This window comes from Orycteropus afer, unplaced genomic scaffold (assembly GCF_000298275.1).
Source record: "Orycteropus afer afer isolate SDZICR_OR568_19922 unplaced genomic scaffold, OryAfe1.0 scaffold00010, whole genome shotgun sequence".
NCBI classification, from domain to species: domain Eukaryota; kingdom Metazoa; phylum Chordata; class Mammalia; order Tubulidentata; family Orycteropodidae; genus Orycteropus; species Orycteropus afer.
Genome location: NW_006921597.1, coordinates 16,722,811 through 16,739,368, shown reverse-complemented (window position 1 = coordinate 16,739,368; position 16,558 = coordinate 16,722,811). Strand labels below are relative to the sequence as shown.

General features: G+C 42.2%; 1 protein-coding gene across 1 annotated transcript; it reads right to left on the bottom strand.

Moving 5' to 3' along the window:
- Positions 1 to 6,661: 6,661 nt before the first annotated feature.
- On the bottom strand, positions 6,662 to 16,381 carry WDR77 (WD repeat domain 77). The gene is made up of 10 exons (XM_007949269.2): positions 16,267 to 16,381; positions 15,827 to 16,012; positions 14,539 to 14,680; positions 13,718 to 13,767; positions 10,033 to 10,103; positions 9,801 to 9,855; positions 9,258 to 9,329; positions 8,400 to 8,508; positions 7,654 to 7,722; positions 6,662 to 6,821 (listed from the first exon to the last, which is right to left on the bottom strand). The coding sequence occupies exons 1-10, from the start codon at positions 16,379 to 16,381 to the stop codon at positions 6,662 to 6,664; spliced, it is 1,029 nt and encodes a 342-aa protein (XP_007947460.1).
- Positions 16,382 to 16,558: the final 177 nt, after the last annotated feature.

The following is a 16,558-nucleotide window of genomic DNA, read 5'->3' as shown; positions in this document are numbered from 1 at the left end:
CTAAATCACTTCCTACTGAAGTGCTTCTATCATGTGTTCAGTGTAACCCACAAACTGGCAATAACTCTGATTGGATGCAAATTCTCTACTTCTCCCATAAATGTTGGCTCCCCAAGATGCCCTCAAATTTCCCAGAATGTACAGAATCTCTGGGTTTATCTTACCATAATGTAAGTGCATCGTGGAACAAATCTGTTATTTGCACAATATCTTAATTATTTTTTACTATTTAGTTTGTAGGAGCTCTGACAGCATAGTGCCTAAGGCACTTGACTGCTAACCAGAAGGCTGGTGGTTCAAACCCGCCAGTCACTCCTCGGAAGGAAGATGGGGCAATCTATTTCCGTAGTGATACTGCCTCAGAAACCCAAGGAGGGGTTGCTATGAGTCGGGGCCAACTTGACAGCACATAACAACAACAGCATTTAGTTTGTAGATAGAAAATTATGAAGTACATTTAAATGAATACAAAGAAAATATGAAAGATACATTGCTAATTCTGCCTAAATGGAACAAGAATCTTTTAAAAATCAGAACTCTTTACTTTAAGGTCTAGATGTGCAAGAAATCCTTGGAGCCCCCCAAAATGGGATTTGATTTAGGGGAAAAGAAATAATACCACAGACCCTCTTCCCACCATGAGCCCTTTCTCACATGCTTTTCAGAGGAAACATGGCTGGAACACCAGAGCAGTTCAAGAGCTTAGGTGTGTTTGCTGTTGTAATGTGAATATGAACCAGTAGCAATGCCTGTCTAGCTATTATCAAACAGCCAGCCCCTCACTGTTCTGTGGAACAGGAGATACCTGGGGAATCAGTGCCCTGTCTGATGCTACCTGAAACTATACTTAAGGGCTTCTGTATTTGTTGTAGTTCCAAGCGCTAACCAAGAGGTGAGCCTCCTAGACCTTGCAAGACCAGATAAGCAGTAGAAAATAGGGGATCAGGTTAATGGACTTCCAAGTAAGAGCACTAAAGACAAGGAAATGCATTTACTTTAGTATTCAGACACTTTAACCAGTGAAATTCCACCACTCATCTGTCGGTTTGGCATATGGTGGTGGCTTGTGTGTTGCTGTGGGGCTGGAGGCTATGCCATTGGTAATTCAAATACCAGCAGGGTCACTCACAGTGGACAGGTTTCAGCAGAGTTTCCAGACTAAGACAGACTCGAAGAAGGAAGGGGCCATCCACTTCTCAAAGAATTGGCCGGTGAAAACCTTATAGAAGTGAAACACTATCTGATATATTACTGGGAAACTTGAATAGCTTTGAAATATTGTCTGATACAGTGCCAGAAGATGAGCCCCTGAGGTTGGAAGGCATTCAAAATATGACTGGGGAAGAACTGCCTCCTCAGAGTAGAGCCAACTTTAATGATTTGGATGGAGTAGTTTTCAGGATCTCCATTTGTTGATGTGGCATGACTCAAAATGATAAGAAACAGCTGCAAATATCCATTAATAATTGGGACATGGAATGTACAAAGTATGAATCTAGGAAAATTGGAAGTTGTCAAAAATAAAATGGAGTACATAAAGATCAACATCTTAGGCATTAGTGAGCTAAAATGGCCTGGTTTTGGACCATTTTTAATCAGACAACCATATTATCTACTATGCCAGGAATGTCAAATTGAAGAGGAATGATGTGGCATTCATCCTCACAAAGAATGTTTCAAGATCTATCTTGAAATACAATTCTGTCAGTGATGGGATAATATCCACATACCTACAAGGAAGACCAGTTACTACTACTTTTATTCAAATTTACACCAACCACCAAAGATGAGGAAATTAAACATTTTTACCAACCTCTCCAGTCTGAAATTGGCCAAACATGCAATCAAGATGTGTTGCTTATTACTGGTGATTGGAATGCAGAAGTTGGGAAAAAGGAAGAATCACTGGTAGTTGGAAAATACGGCCTTGGCGATAGAAATAACACTGGAGATCACATGATAGAATTCTGCAAGATCAATGACGTATTCATTGCAAATATTATTTTTCAACTTCGTAAGTGGCAGCTATACACATGGAGTTCACAGGGATCAGATTAACTACATCTGTGGAAAGAGGTCATGGAAAAGCTCAACATCTTCAGCCAAAACAAGGCCAGGTGCTAATTGTGGGACAGACCATCAACTGCTCATATACAAGTTCAAGTTGAAGCTGAAGACATTAAAACAAGTCCACAAGAGCCAAAATATGACCTTGATTACATCCCACCTGACTTTAGAAGCCATCCAAAGAATAGAGTTGATGCAATGAATACCAATGACCAAAAACCAGAGGAATTGTGGGATGACATCAAGAACACCATCCACGAAGCAAAAGGTCATTAAAAAGACAGGAAAGGAGGAAAAGACCAATATGGATGTCAGAAGAGACTCTGAAACTTGCCCTTGAACAGAGAGTAGCTAAAGCAATTGGAAGAATTGACAAAATAAAAGAGCTGAACAGAAGATCTCAAAGAGCAGCTCAAAAAGACAAAGTCAATTATTATAATGAAATGTGCAAAGATATGGAGTTAGAAAACCAAAAAGGAAGAACATGCTTGGCATTTCCCAAGCTGAAAGAACTGAGAAAAAACTTCCAAGCCCCAAGATGCAATATTGAAAGATTCAATGGGTAAAATATTTAATGAATATTGAACATCAAAAGAAGATGGGAGGAATACACAGAATCACTGTACCAAAAAGAATTGGTTGATGCTCATCCATTTCAGGAGGTGGCATATGATCAAGAACCAATGGTATTGAGGGAAGAAGTTGAAGCTGCACTGAAGTAAGTGGCAAAGAACAAAGGTCCAGGAATTGATGAAATACCCACTGAGATGTTTTAACAAATGGATGCCATACTGGAGGCACTCACTCGTCTATGCCAAGCAATTTGGAAGACAGCTACCTGGCTGACTGGAAGAGATCCATACCAAAACCAAACCAAACTCACTACAGTCAAGTTGATTCGACTCATAGTGACCCCTCCTTGGGTTTCCGAGGTGGTATCTCTATGGAAGTAGATTGCCCAATCTTCTTTCCAAGGAGTGGCTGGTGGGTTTGAACTGCCAGTCCTCTGGTTAGCAGTCAAATGCCTTAGGCACTATGCCACCAGAGCTCCCAGAACAGATCCACATTTGTACCCGTTCCAAAGAAAGGTGATGCAACAGAAATTATTGAACAATGTCATTAGTATCACATGCAAGTAAAATCTTGCTGAAGATAATTCAAAGAAGGCTGCAGCAGTATATTGACAGAGAAATTCCAGAAATGCAAGCTGGATTCAGAAGAGGACATGGAATGAGAGACATCATTGCTGATGTCAGATGGATCTTGGCTGAAAGCAAAGAACACCAGAAAGTTGTTTACTTGTGTCTTATTGACTAAGCAAAAGCATTCAACTGTAAAGATCATAATAAATTATGGATAACATCGAGAAGAATGGAAATTCCAGAACACTAAATTGTACTCATGAGGAACCTGTACACAGACCAGGAGGCTGTTGTTCAAACAGAACAAATGGATACTACGTGGTTTAAAATTAGGAAGTGTGTCATGGTTTTATCTTTTCACCATACTTATTCAACCTATACGCTGAGTAAAAATCTGAGAAGCTGGATTATATGAAGAAGAGCATGGCATCAGGATTGGAGGGAGAGTCATTAACAACCCGAGGTATACAGATGACACAACTTTGCTTGCTGAAAGTGAGGATGACTTGAAGCACTTACTGATGAAGATTAAAAACTAGTCTGCAGTATGGATTACATATCAATATAAAGAAAACACAAATCCTCACAACTGGACCTATAAGCAGCATCATGACCAACAGAGAAAAGATTGAAGTTGTCAAAGGTTTCATATTACTCGGCTCCACAATCAACACCAATAGAAGCAGCAGTCAATACATCAGATGACATACTGCACTGGGCAAATCTGCTGCAAGACCTCTTTCAAGTGCTGAAGAGCAAAAATGTCTCTTTGAAGATTAGGGTGCACCAAACTCAAGACATGGTATTTTCAGTCACCTCATATGCAAATGAGAGCTGGGCAATGAATAAGGAAGACCAAAGTTGATGCTCTTGAGTTGTGTTGTTGGCAAAGGATACTGAAAGCACCATGGACTTTCCAGAACAAATCTGTCCTGGAAAAAGTGCAGCTGGAATGTACCTTGGAAGCAAGAATGGCCAGACTTTGTTTGACTTACTGTGGTCATCCTGTCAGAAGGGACCATTCTCTGAGAAGGGTATCATGTTCAGTAAAATGGAGGGTCAACAAAAAAAGGGGATGCCCCACAATAAGATGGATTGACACAATGGCTCCATGATGAGCTCTGGTACAGCAAGTACCACGAGGCTGGCACAGGACTGGACAGTGTTTCGTTCTGTCGTACATAGGGTCACTGTAAGTCAGAGCCGACTCAATGGCACCTACCGCCACCAGTGAAATTAAATGCAAAATAAGTATGTGTATGCTTTCAAGCAAATATAAATAAAATAAGCCCATGTCCACCTGCTATAAGTTAAGTCCATCTCATGCTTAAGCTGCCTTCTTTCTCACTTGAGTCAAGGACCTTGTGAATAACCCCAAAGGGTTACTACACTTCTGACTGAGGTTACTGCCATAATAATCTTTGTTAACCAGAACATATACTCATGCATCCAAAAGTGATGGTCATTCCTACTGTGGCTTTGATTTTCGCACATATGTACCGTAATTTAAACTAACTTTTTTTTTTTTTTATAGTAAAAGGTAACATGGTTCGAGAAGTATGATTTTCTTCTGTTGTCATTTCAACCACCTTGACAAATATGTATTTCTTTGGATTCAAATCCCTTTCAGCTTTCTCCTCCACCACTCTTTAGGTCCGTGGGGGAAACAAGCCTATTTACCCTGGTCCTTTACTTTCTCTGACTGACCACAAAATTTAAGGTTTTACATCTGAAAGGTAGAACTTAAGTGATGATATCTGCCCATCCTCAAATAGTTAAAAACAATGGAAAAATTTACTCCCACCCCATTCCTAGTAGATCACGACTACAGATTACCATGTTTTCACTCTAAAGTAATGGTAAGAAGAAATAGTTCATGCCTGGCAAGAGTGTAACATGAAAAATTGGAAATATTTTGCCTGAACTCCTTCAAATTGCCCATTTCATAATGTTGATTTTAGCTCAATTTGAAAAACTCAAATATACAGACTTGATTGCATTTAGTTTCAATACAATTAGCCATCAATCCATTAATTCTAACTAGCTGTAAAGTAACCAAACGGTTACTTTAAATCCAACTAGCTCCTTAGGGTGGAGGTAGAGGGAGGAATGAGTTAAAATATGGGGTATAAGATTAACAGCCTGGTGATCCATATAAATAAGTCTAACTGCACACAGAACACACATGCTTCAAAAAAGGCCAACAAAGCCTAAACTTTTTATTTAATCAAACAGCATTTCTGATTCTCTCTGATGTTGGATGTCAAAACCTTCAGAGTCAAAAAATACACCATTCACACTTCCTACATCCACACAGAAAGGGGCCCAAAGGTGGGAGGTCTGGCCTCAGGCTGTTTTTCAGCAGCAAAGGGGGCAGATTTCTCTGCAATCCTGTCAGTTTTTTAATCTAACTGCAAAGCTCTTAAGCTCTTTCTCATCCCCAAACTTTTTTCTAGGGCATTTAACCTATAATATAAAAACACTTCTCTCTCATATGCATGACATTGATTACACAGGCACCAACCATACTTTTAGTTCAGCTAAAAAGTGGATTTTTGGTTTTTAATGGCAAGGAGACATGCATAACTGTGTGCATGTCACATAAGTGTCCTGGCTGTACTTCATGAGCTGGGCTGGTTTCAGTGAATGGAAATATCTCCGTATTTCTCATGGTACCAGTGAATTAAACCCGACCGACAGGCATACCTCGATTTATTGTGCTTTGCATCATCACACATCGCAGCTAGTCCATTTTTTACAAATTGAAGGTTGTGGCCACCCTGCATCAAGCAAGTCTAGTGGTGCCATTTTTCCAACAGCATGTGGTCACTACATGTCAGTCACATTTCGGTAATTCTCACAGTATTTCAAACTTTTCCATAATGCTATTGCATATGTATTAGACTACTGTGTAAACATAACTTTTATATGCACTGAGAAGTCAAAGTACTATTAGTGTGACTTGCTTTACTGTGTTATTTGCCTTATTGCAGCGGTCTGGAACTAAACCCACAATATCACTGAGGTATGCCTGAATAAATATAAATGAGTAGTCTAAGAGCTGCTTCTAAGAATCAAGAGAGACCCACATCCCATATGCCACCCAGATGTGGCCAATTCCTCATGCACAGCTATGTGGGAATAATAAAATCCTTTGGTCAAATTTTTTTTTGTGTGGGATGGATTTTTTTTAATCCCCTCCCTCCACCAAAAATTATTTATCTACATACACACTCAGACACACAGACATAAGCATTCTCAAGAAAGTTTTTCCTCCTATGATTTCAGGATCCCAGAATCCAGCCTCCCTAGGCTGAGAGACGATGCCTGTTACCCACACAGATCTAGTGACCAATATGCTATATGAGGCTCTATGCTGTCTTCCAAGCTGAGGGACAGGCTCAAAGGGAGCAGATACTCATACAGGATTTGCTTTTTGTCTTAAATCCAACCTACTCGGCAACACTGTTAGGTCCAGGGGCTGAGACAGGTTCTATGGGCAAAGTATGGTGGATGACTTGATGGTCCCAGCCCACCGTGGTAAGCAGGGAGTAATTGAGCAGGGACCAAGTAGCATCTCTCACAAAGTCTCTGTGGGCTCGGCTTCTAAACCTAGAAGAAAAAAAGAAGTGTGGCATAGTATGGACAAAAGAAAAAAGCAGGCCCAGAAAAGTAAGCAAACCCAATACATCCAGGGTATATTTTGGGGGTGTCTTATATAAATTCCATTGAATATATGGCCTCATCACCAGGACACCAGTGTGGCTACCCCACAGTGAACTGCATCAATTACCCAAGTCAGTCCTTTATTTTTGGAGATGAAAAAAAGGTTGCTAGAGTAAGGTTGGCGACATGTAGCCCAGAATCAGGTGGCAGATCACAGCAAAGATGAAAGTATAATTCAGGTCACCTGCCTATGCCTTTTACCTTACCAAAACCAGATCCACTGCCATTGAGTCAATTCTGACTCATAGTGACATATAGGACAGAATAGAACTACCCCAAGGCTGTAAATCTTTATGGTAGCAAACTGCCTCATCTTTCTCCCACGGAGTGGCTATATGTTCAAACCACAGACCTTTTGGTTAGCAACAGAATGTTTAAACCACTGCACAGTAAGTTGCATTTCACATATGCTTTTTTTTTTTTCCCTACATGAAAAGGGTAGGCTGCCCCCTTCTGGCAAGAAGGTGGAATGCCAGACTCAGAAATTATAGCCATCACCCACATTCCTCTTCTAACAGGGACACACAGGATTGTGAGTCAGCTCCAGAAACAGAGATTGTTAATAGTCTCTATTGCTCCCATCACCCAGTCTTTTCATATATAGATGGAAAATCTCTCTCCAAGAGAAAGTACTTTGCTGAAAAAGGGAAAAAGAATTGAGCCATCTGCTGTTGCCCCCTCCCCGATTCCTGATCACACAATTCCACTTTACACTTACACTTCAGAAAGGCCTGAGTCCAGCACAACAAGTGAGCAGTCTTCACTGATAGAGGCCAGGAAGGGAACACTAGGAGAAAAGAGATTGATCTCAAGACAAAACCAAGACTAGGATTGCACCTTCTCAGCCCACTGTGAACTGATCTAGAGAAGAAGGTACCTCATCCCTATGTTGGGTTAGCACATTACAAAGTCCACATTACAAATTACAAGGTAGGATGGGGAAAATGGAGCAAAGTTAAAGTTGAAAATCACTCATCTGGTCCCTCCCTGCAATTTCAGCAGTAACTCAGAAACACCTAATGGAAACAGGGCTTTTCCAACTGCACAGTCTCAGAAATCTGCAATATTAATCATTTTGGGTGTTGAGCAGAAATAAGACCATGTCAGAGAGACTTCATAACCCAAAAAAAGACTGTGGTCATAGAGACCTTTAATGTTCGAATATCTCAGGTAAAATAGTGTCTGCTTTAAATCAGCTGCTGTCAAGCTGGACCCTACGTGTATCAGAATAGAACTGTGCTCCACAGGGTTTTCAATGGCTGATTTTTTAGAAGTTGATAACCAGGCCTTTCTTCCAAGATACCTGAGGAAATGTGAACCTCCAACCAAGTGTATCAAACATTTGCACTTGTCTGCTGTAAGGAACTACCTAATCAGCTCATGCTTTGTCAATATAAGTAACCCCTTTGCTACTCCCATTCATAGTCACTAGGCCCCTGATGACAAACAGTACAAGAACAGTACCTATGTGGGGAAAACACCAGCCTAGTGACACACTGGGAGTGCACAGCTGAGGTGAGGGCACACCTTGTGCTCTTGGTGTCTACAAGAGAGACAGTCCCATTCTCATCACCTATAGAAAAGAGAGTGAGCACAATACAGTGGTTGAGACCATGGACTTTGGAGTCAGCCCTACCTGGAATGGAATACTGGTTCCTCGATCCTGGGCCAGTTAACCACTCTGAGCTCTAGCTTCCTCTTTTATAAAGTAGGGATAACTAGTCATTGGGTGAGAATGAGAGAGTTATTATTTTAACCACAAACTACATTGCCATCTTCATGGCCCCATTACCATAACACTGCAAGTATCCATAAAGCAATGCCCATTGCTGTATCTCAGTAGATACAGTATCTACCGTAAAACCTGTCAGAACCCGTGTAAGGAGGAAATCTGTCAAGAGAAAGAAAACTCAAATCTTTCCCACTAACAGAAAACGAGAGGAAAGTGGTAAGACTACCCCATCAAGGGTGGAAAACTTGTGAGACCCAAAAAACAAGGCAGTGTGATCAAGTTCCATTCTCAGAGGTTTCACCGTATTTGCTTTGCACCTCACTGACTTCTAGCCACACCCAGAATACAGGAGTTGGTAAGAACAAGGAGAAAAGCAAATCAACTTGGAAAACTCATCATGTTGTCTAAAGCCAAACTAAAACTACTTTTGGATCATCCTATTTCCTTACCCCTCCATTAGGATAATTCATCAAGTGCCCAAGGGTGCTGAAGACTTTTAACCACCAGATCCTTGTGTGCTATGGATTAACTCTTTCTCTCTCATCCTACCCTTTCCCAGAGTCAATATCCAGATTGCCATGCAGTCTTACCAAAGACAAAGGCTTCACTTTGCTGAGGATGCCAAGCCAGTGAGGTAGGAAGGTACCCAGAAGCAGTACAGCCTGTACAGGAGAAAAACAAGGGTCTGGGAGAAGACTCACAGAGCCTAAGAAAGGAAGCTTCTCCAGTGAACTCACGCTAAGTCCTGGGAACACCTTTACTTAATTTCCCAAACCTCAGTAAGACACTCATGTGCTCATCCTTGAGCCTCAGAGCCTACCGTTATCCATTAGCCTCCTGTCCTTTCTGGCCTATGAGTCACAGGCAAGTTTCAAGCACAAGCATGAAGATGTAACTCTGGTTGGTCCCTTTACCTACCCATTTAACAAATAAATCATGCACTAGGAACCAGGCCTTCCTCTTAGTACCCATTGTGCAAAATGGAGTTATCAGAGCCTCAGGGGGAAATGAGATTTTGTCACTATGTGACAGTAACTGGCTATCTGGCAACTTTGCCTTTGACTCTGGCCAAACAAAGCCTCTTCCAAGTGGGTTCCTAGCACTGTCCTCCCACCATGGGCTCTCTCACTCACCCATCTGTGATGCTGGCTTGGGACAGCGAGTATCCCAGAGTAAAATTCTATTGTCCTAGAAGAATAAAAAGGAAAAAAAAATGGGGGAGGAGGGTGTTGTTTCATAATTCAAAGCAGCAGCTGAACAGCTGTAGCCCAGGAGGTCTCCACTAGAGACTCAAGCAGGCTTTGGCTTTTGGAGAGCTTGGGTGTGGTTAAGGAGTGGGAAGGGAAGAGGAAGAAGCTATCTCACCTCACTACAAGACAGAAACATGGAGTCCTTGTGGGGAGAGGCAGCAACACAGGTAACCTGCCCAGAGTGAGCTGTAACAGAGAGAAAAAAAAGAGAAATATGACAGAGAATAGGCTGGGTATATTATAAAAAGGCAAGTCCAGATACTGTCAAGTGCCAGGAAGGACAATCTGAGAAATAAGCCTTGCTTCACGTTACAACGTAACAAATTTCTTAAGAGATTACTAAGCTCAAACCTAAAGGTTGATGGGTAAGAGTTGTAATGCCTACAAAGACGTAGGGAATAAAGATGATGGAGGAGGTATTAGACACTGAGTAAGAATAGTGAAAAGGCTTTCATTTACATGTAGAAGGTAAATAATTCTAGAATAGCAGTATTCATAATGGAGTACACATACTTCCATGTAGCATACAAAAACATTCCAGGTGGTTCCTGGGTGCTGAAAGTTTTGAAGAAATCAATTTCTCCAATGTTCTCTTTCGTTAAATTGATTGGAAATATCTGCAGTCTGCCAGTTCTTTTTTTTTTTCCCCTACTTCTATTTTCACAATCACCCTTTTCCCACTTTACAGAAGGAACACAGACCTCTCACCCACCCCACATCTTACCACAGTGCAGTACTCAGAGGTATAAAAACCAAGGGTTCTACAATGTAGTAAATTACCTGGTACATCTTTTCTAGCCGTAAGTCTTTGTAAACTCCTTTGTGGAATTTGCCATGAGCAACTGAGGAGCTCCTGATTGTTAAACTACCCACCTGGGGTATTTCTGTTGTGAGTGGCAAAAAGCAATGTTCTGATAAGTTTGCTCTCTCTCAGGTGCTTAGAATTCTGATGTTAAGATTGGTTAGTTTGGCCACTCTGCCAGGCTCAAAAAGAGCCCTCCTAGAGGCAGAAGGGGAGCTCTGGTAGCATAGTGGCTAAGACACTTGTCTGCTAACCAGACGGCTGGCGGTTCAAACCCACCAGCCACTCCTCGGAAGGAAGGTTGGGCAATCCTACTTCCGTAGCGATACTGCCTCGGAAACCCAAGGAGGGGTCGCTATGAGTCGGGGCCGACTCGATGGCACATAACAACAACAACAACAACAAAAGGCAGAAGAAGTGTCTCTGATTGCTGACTGAGAAAGACATGCTGCTGAGAGAATGTGCTCCTGAGAGACAATGCGCTGCTGGGAGAGAGACTGAGAGACACACGCTATTGGGAGACAGACTGTTGGCTGAGAGACAGCGGGCTGAGAACTGAGCGTGTTCCTGAACTTGAATTGTAGCCTGGTGCTTCCCTAATAAACCCCACAATCTGTGAGTTCTGGGTGACTACTGCAGCAAATTATTGAACCCAGCAGAGAGGTGGTGGGTGCTGCAGGAGGAAAGGTTGGTGAAAGGGCCGGAGAGAGGTGGCATGTCTGGCCTCACAGGGATAGGCCTTGGGCTGCTGATGGTGATGCTGTCTTCCCCTTGTGGGGTTAGAGATCAGATGATGTGGCTTCCCTGCTCCTTTGGCAGGCTCCTAACTAAGGGACAAAAGGGGCTTGTCCCAAAGAGCCAAAGAGAAAGCTTCTAGAGAAGAAATACAGAAGGGGACTGACCTTATTTCATGTACAACACAAAAATGAGTGTGGTTATGTGACTTAATCTACTTTTGCCTAATAATGAAAATTTAAAGCTAGATGATAGATGGTTGTCATAAGGACACAGCCAACCAGTTTGCCCAAATTTAAAAATGAAGTTAGACTTTTTGTAACAGAAAATTAAGTCTAAGTTAGCCAACTAGTTTAACAATGAGGATTGGTTTTCACCAATTAGGTTATTTGGTAGATATTGTGCATAAATTAAATGGCACAGTATACAAATCCAAGATTTCTATACAAATATACTTAAGAGAAGTATACAATAAATGTTAGAAATCACCTCCTTTGCAACTATTTAAACTTAAAACCTTTTAGGTATCAATTCAATTTTAACATGTGTGAGGCGGTATAATTTTTCAAAATTCCTTTAATTCAACACATTTTGAATATACTTGTTATGCTAATTGTCAGCTGTAGAAACCACTTTCTCTAGAGTCATCTATGCAGACTTTCTAAGGTAGCCTGTACGTGCTCTGAGGCAGAAGAATGGGACTCAATCACCCTCCAGTTTTCTCCTAGCCCTAGAATCCATGAAAAGGCAATACAATAAAAATCCAGGAGGGGAATTTATTGCTGATTGGAAAAAAAAAACAAAGCTCTGGGATAAGCATCATGGGGGAACATAAAATATGGAGAATACATGCTTCTTCTGTCCTCGAGGGATTAAGAATTCAGTGAGTGGTATAAGACATAACCAAAGAATTAGAGAGAAAGGCTGAAAAAGGATGTGTTAGAAAGAGATAGCAATAACTAGCATAGCACAGGACATATCTAACAAGTAAAAGGCAAGTATAGTAGTCTTTGGGCAATAGCATTTTAACATTATTGACTATGTGCAAGTAACCTGAAGGTCTGAGACATATATCAGTTTGTGATATTGCTTTGGTACAAATGTGAATCATGCACTTTTGTAGTGAAAGGCACTTGGCCATTGAGGAAGCCAGTGATCGCCAGCATCTACATCTCTGAATAAGAGATGCATTACAATGATAACAATTATCTTGATGGAAATGGCTCTCAAAATAAAGTCAACTGCCAGTACCTTTATAATGAAAATGAGAAGAAGGAGGAATACCCAGTGACATCAAGTTGATTTTGACTCACAGTGACCCCCACTGGGTTTCCAAGGTGGTGAATCTTTACGGAAGTAGATCACCCCGTCTTCGTTCCGTGGAGTGGCTGGTGGGTTTGAACCACCAACCTGCTGGTTAGCAGTCAATTGCTTAGGCATTGTACCACCAGAGCTCCTTAGAAAGAGGAACAGTAGAAGAAAATGATGGTTCTTAACAGAAGTGATATTCCAAAGTTTACGACCTGCAAGTCTTTCTTGGGAATGTCAAGAATTTACCATGATCAGGTTTAGCTAGTGCAGAGTATTTGAAGAGGAAGTGACTGTAAAATGGCTCAAATGCCATTTTAAGAAAATGGGATTTTAATATGCAGGTCACAAAAAACAAATAAAAGAGCAAAAGATTACAGGTAGGCAGACAAGTGCCACCATCCATGCAAGATAAAGCGTGAAAGTGAATGAAGGCAAAAGAAACAGAAAGGAAGGTGACAGACCAAATGGAAAAAGAACTTGGTAACCAACTGACTGCAGGGGAGAAGAGTTTGAGTCTGTGTGGAAAAGAAGGTAGTAAGACCATCAACAGAAATAGGGACATTAAGAAAAGGGCAATGAGTCGATACGGGGGCCTGACTTCAGTTTTGGAGAAAAACTAGCCAGTAGGATCCCACCAGCCCTCCTCAGAAGGAAGGTTGGGCAATTTACTTCCATAGTGATACCACCTTGGAAACACAAGAAGGGGTTGCTATGAGTCAGATCCGACTCGACAGCAATGAGTTTTTTTTCAGGATATTCAAATCCAAAATTTTTACAAATATACTTAAGACAAGTACACAATAAATGTCAGAAATCACCTCCTCTGCAACTCTTTAACCTTGAACATGGAACTGCTGTCCCTGACATCAAGCTAAGTTCAGAGAGCCCAAAGGGGGAATCAAAATAAAATGACTAAGGCCAGGACTTTGAAAAGGAAGGAATGCTCACTCACCTCGGTATGAGTTCAGTACCATCTGCTGAGCAAGGTCCCAAACTTTGATGCTAAGAAGCAAAAGGAAACAAACACTTAATCTTGACCAAGGCTTCGAACCAGTTCAGTCATGGCTGACAAGCGAAACCAGAACAGATTCTAATTTTTAAAATTTGGGTAATAACTGGAATGGGAAAAATTACAGGTCACAGCCTTGAAATGGGAGACTCAGAAGAGGTGCAGTCAGCCCTTTCAAGAGCCTGATGCATTAGATTGCATTATTGGCAGAACTGTGGCGAGCCACACACATTCAAAGCAGTTCAGTCAACCAACACCTTGAGTGAGATACTGTTGTTTCTGACTCTGCTCAAAATCCAGGGGGCAAGAGATTTGGTTGCTATGCAATGTGTCCACTGTCCTTGTTTTCTAAAATGGAGATTAAATTTCTAGCAAGACTTTGTTTGACCAATTATTTTTCACATTCAGTTTGTATGGTTCACCCAAATTTTAAAAATTTGGGCCTGTTCTGGTTTTGCTTCCTTGGCCATGACTGAACCAGAATGAACCGGCTCAAAGCCTGCTCTTGACCCAGGCTATCTGCATAAAAACATGTTTTCAAACAAGTACTTTCTTTAACTGACATGTCTGGTTTTTCTATCTTTATCTGCTGGATTTCTGCTATGGTCTATTCCAATGGCATATAAAATTCCTAAGGACACACATGTCATAATCAGTCACCAGGTTCTTAAAATGACCCCAAAACAATACTTAATGAAGCTAATAAGATAGCAAGGACACACAAAGGAGGCCTACAGAGGGAAATAAGAAGAAGAGGGACCCACCAGAAGTCTTTGCTACCGCTTACAGCTTGTGTTCCAGAGCTCAGGACACTAACTGTGGACACGATGTCATCATGCTCATACTTGCAGAACTTGCTAACAATGAGTGTCTCGTTCTCATCCAGCTCCCACAATTCAACAGCACCTGGTTGGGGGTGGGGATGAGGTGAGGAAAACATGGACCTAGGTTTCAATAAGAAAGTATTTCACTTCTAGGACTCATGTAATCCATTGTTACTAAACTAAGGAAATTATTCCCAAAAAAGCAAAGCCTATATTATTAGAAGGTTCAGTTAACTTCTAAGCCACTTGGCTTTATGCTGACATTACTGTTTTCCTAACAACAGTCCAGACAACTAGGGAGAAAAGACTCTAGAAAAAGACAGGGAAAGATGGAGGAGCTGGTAAAATCCATTATTCAGCTTCCAGAGAGAAGATACTTGAAAATCAGCTTCCAGGAGACCAGGATGTAATTTCTATACTTGGGCAGTACAGAGTTTGGTAAGGTTAAACTCTTCCAATTATATAGACACTGACAAGTATTTGTTGAAGTATTTGAATGTATTTCTTTCAAAGTTTTAATAAATATTTGTTGAACAGTTGAATGTCTTGCATAGTGGCTAAATACAGAAAACCCCAAAAAGTTGTCTTAAACATGCAATGTTCAAACTCAACTGTCAGAGGCTCAGTCTTTAATGCCTCACTTTCATCCTTCCATGCAGTAACTCCCAAATTCTTTTATTAATGTCTAAGACTTCATCCCTAAGCCTGCCATTCAAAACAATAAAGCAGAATGAAGACACTAAAGACAAGACCAGGAGAAGAGACAGCACAACTTCAGCATCATCCTTAAAATCAGGGAACATTACCAATGTTGCGGGTTGACAGAGAAGAAAAATTGTGCCAATCTATTTCTTAAATGGGAGCTCTGGTAGCGTAGTGCCTAAGGCATTTGACTGTGCTAACCAGAAGGCTGGTGGTTCAAACCCACCAGGAAGATGGGGCAATCTACTTCCATAGTGATACTGCCTTGGAAACCCAAGGAGGGGTCGCTATGAGTCGGGTCCGACTCGACAGCACATAACAACAACGTTTCTTAAATATGTTATGCATTTAGCTAGGGAATCCCACTAGGCAATTTATAATCTCAGGAAAGGTATTACCACCTCACAAGAGTTAGCGTTTGAGGCCAACACACTCAAGCTCCCTCAATGACTGAGTATAGGAAGCCCAGTCGATCTGTACTCTAAGCTTCCAGTTCACTAGCAGGAATGACACGAAAATAACTCACCTGAATCGGAAGCCACGAGGATACCTTTGTCCCCCACCCAAGTGAGGTCTGCCACTCCAGCTTCCGTCTGGACTCCAGCGGAGCAGAAACCTTCGTTGGGGGCGGAACAAGGGTCCTTGAAAAGCCAGAGGGAGCCAGCCCAGCAGCGGCCACTCAAGCTGGAGGCCCCGAGCAGGAGTGCCCCATCTATAGGGGGTACAAGCTGTCAGCGCGCCAAGGGTGGAAGAGCTCGTCTCCATGGTGACCGCGCCGAGCAGCAAGCGCCGGCTGGGTCCAGATCTGAGCTCAAGAACGCTAGGCAGGGTTGGGGATTAAATTTAGCGATGTAAGTAAAGGATCAGATGGCATGCGTGGCGGGGACGGATTGGAAGGGTCAGTTCAAGGGAGGGGGCGCCCTGGCGCGGGTTGAGGGAGCCCCCAGCCCCGGGATCTCGGCTCACCGGACCGGTACCGCGAAGCCTCCAACTGCCGCTCCATACATGCTGGCGCATTAGGGGGAAGGTTCCATTCGCGGGTCGCCGGGGGCACCAAGGGGGGTGGGGTTTCCTTCCTCATCTCCACGGTCCCAACTCCAGCCTAGAACCAACTGGACACCCGCCAGAGATTCAGGTCCGCTGCAATCACACGTGGTGCGCCTCTGGGCCTCCGCCCCTCTCTCGTGGCTGCAGCAACTCTACTTGTCGCGAGAATTGCTTCCAAGCTCAAGCGGCTGCCCTCGGGCAACAGGTTCTC

Bases quoted from the DNA above. Each gene is read 5' to 3' on its own strand.
- WDR77 (XM_007949269.2), bottom strand. From the start codon at position 16,381: ATGAGGAAGGAAACCCCACCCCCCTTGGTGCCCCCGGCGACCCGCGAA. The intron at 14,681-15,826 runs GTGAGTTATTTT...ACCCCCAACCAG, and splicing joins CCTCGTGGCTTCCGATTCAG to GTGCTGTTGAATTGTGGGAG. The intron at 9,856-10,032 runs GTGAGATAGCTT...TTATTCTTCTAG, and splicing joins TGTTTCTGTCTTGTAGTGAG to GACAATAGAATTTTACTCTG.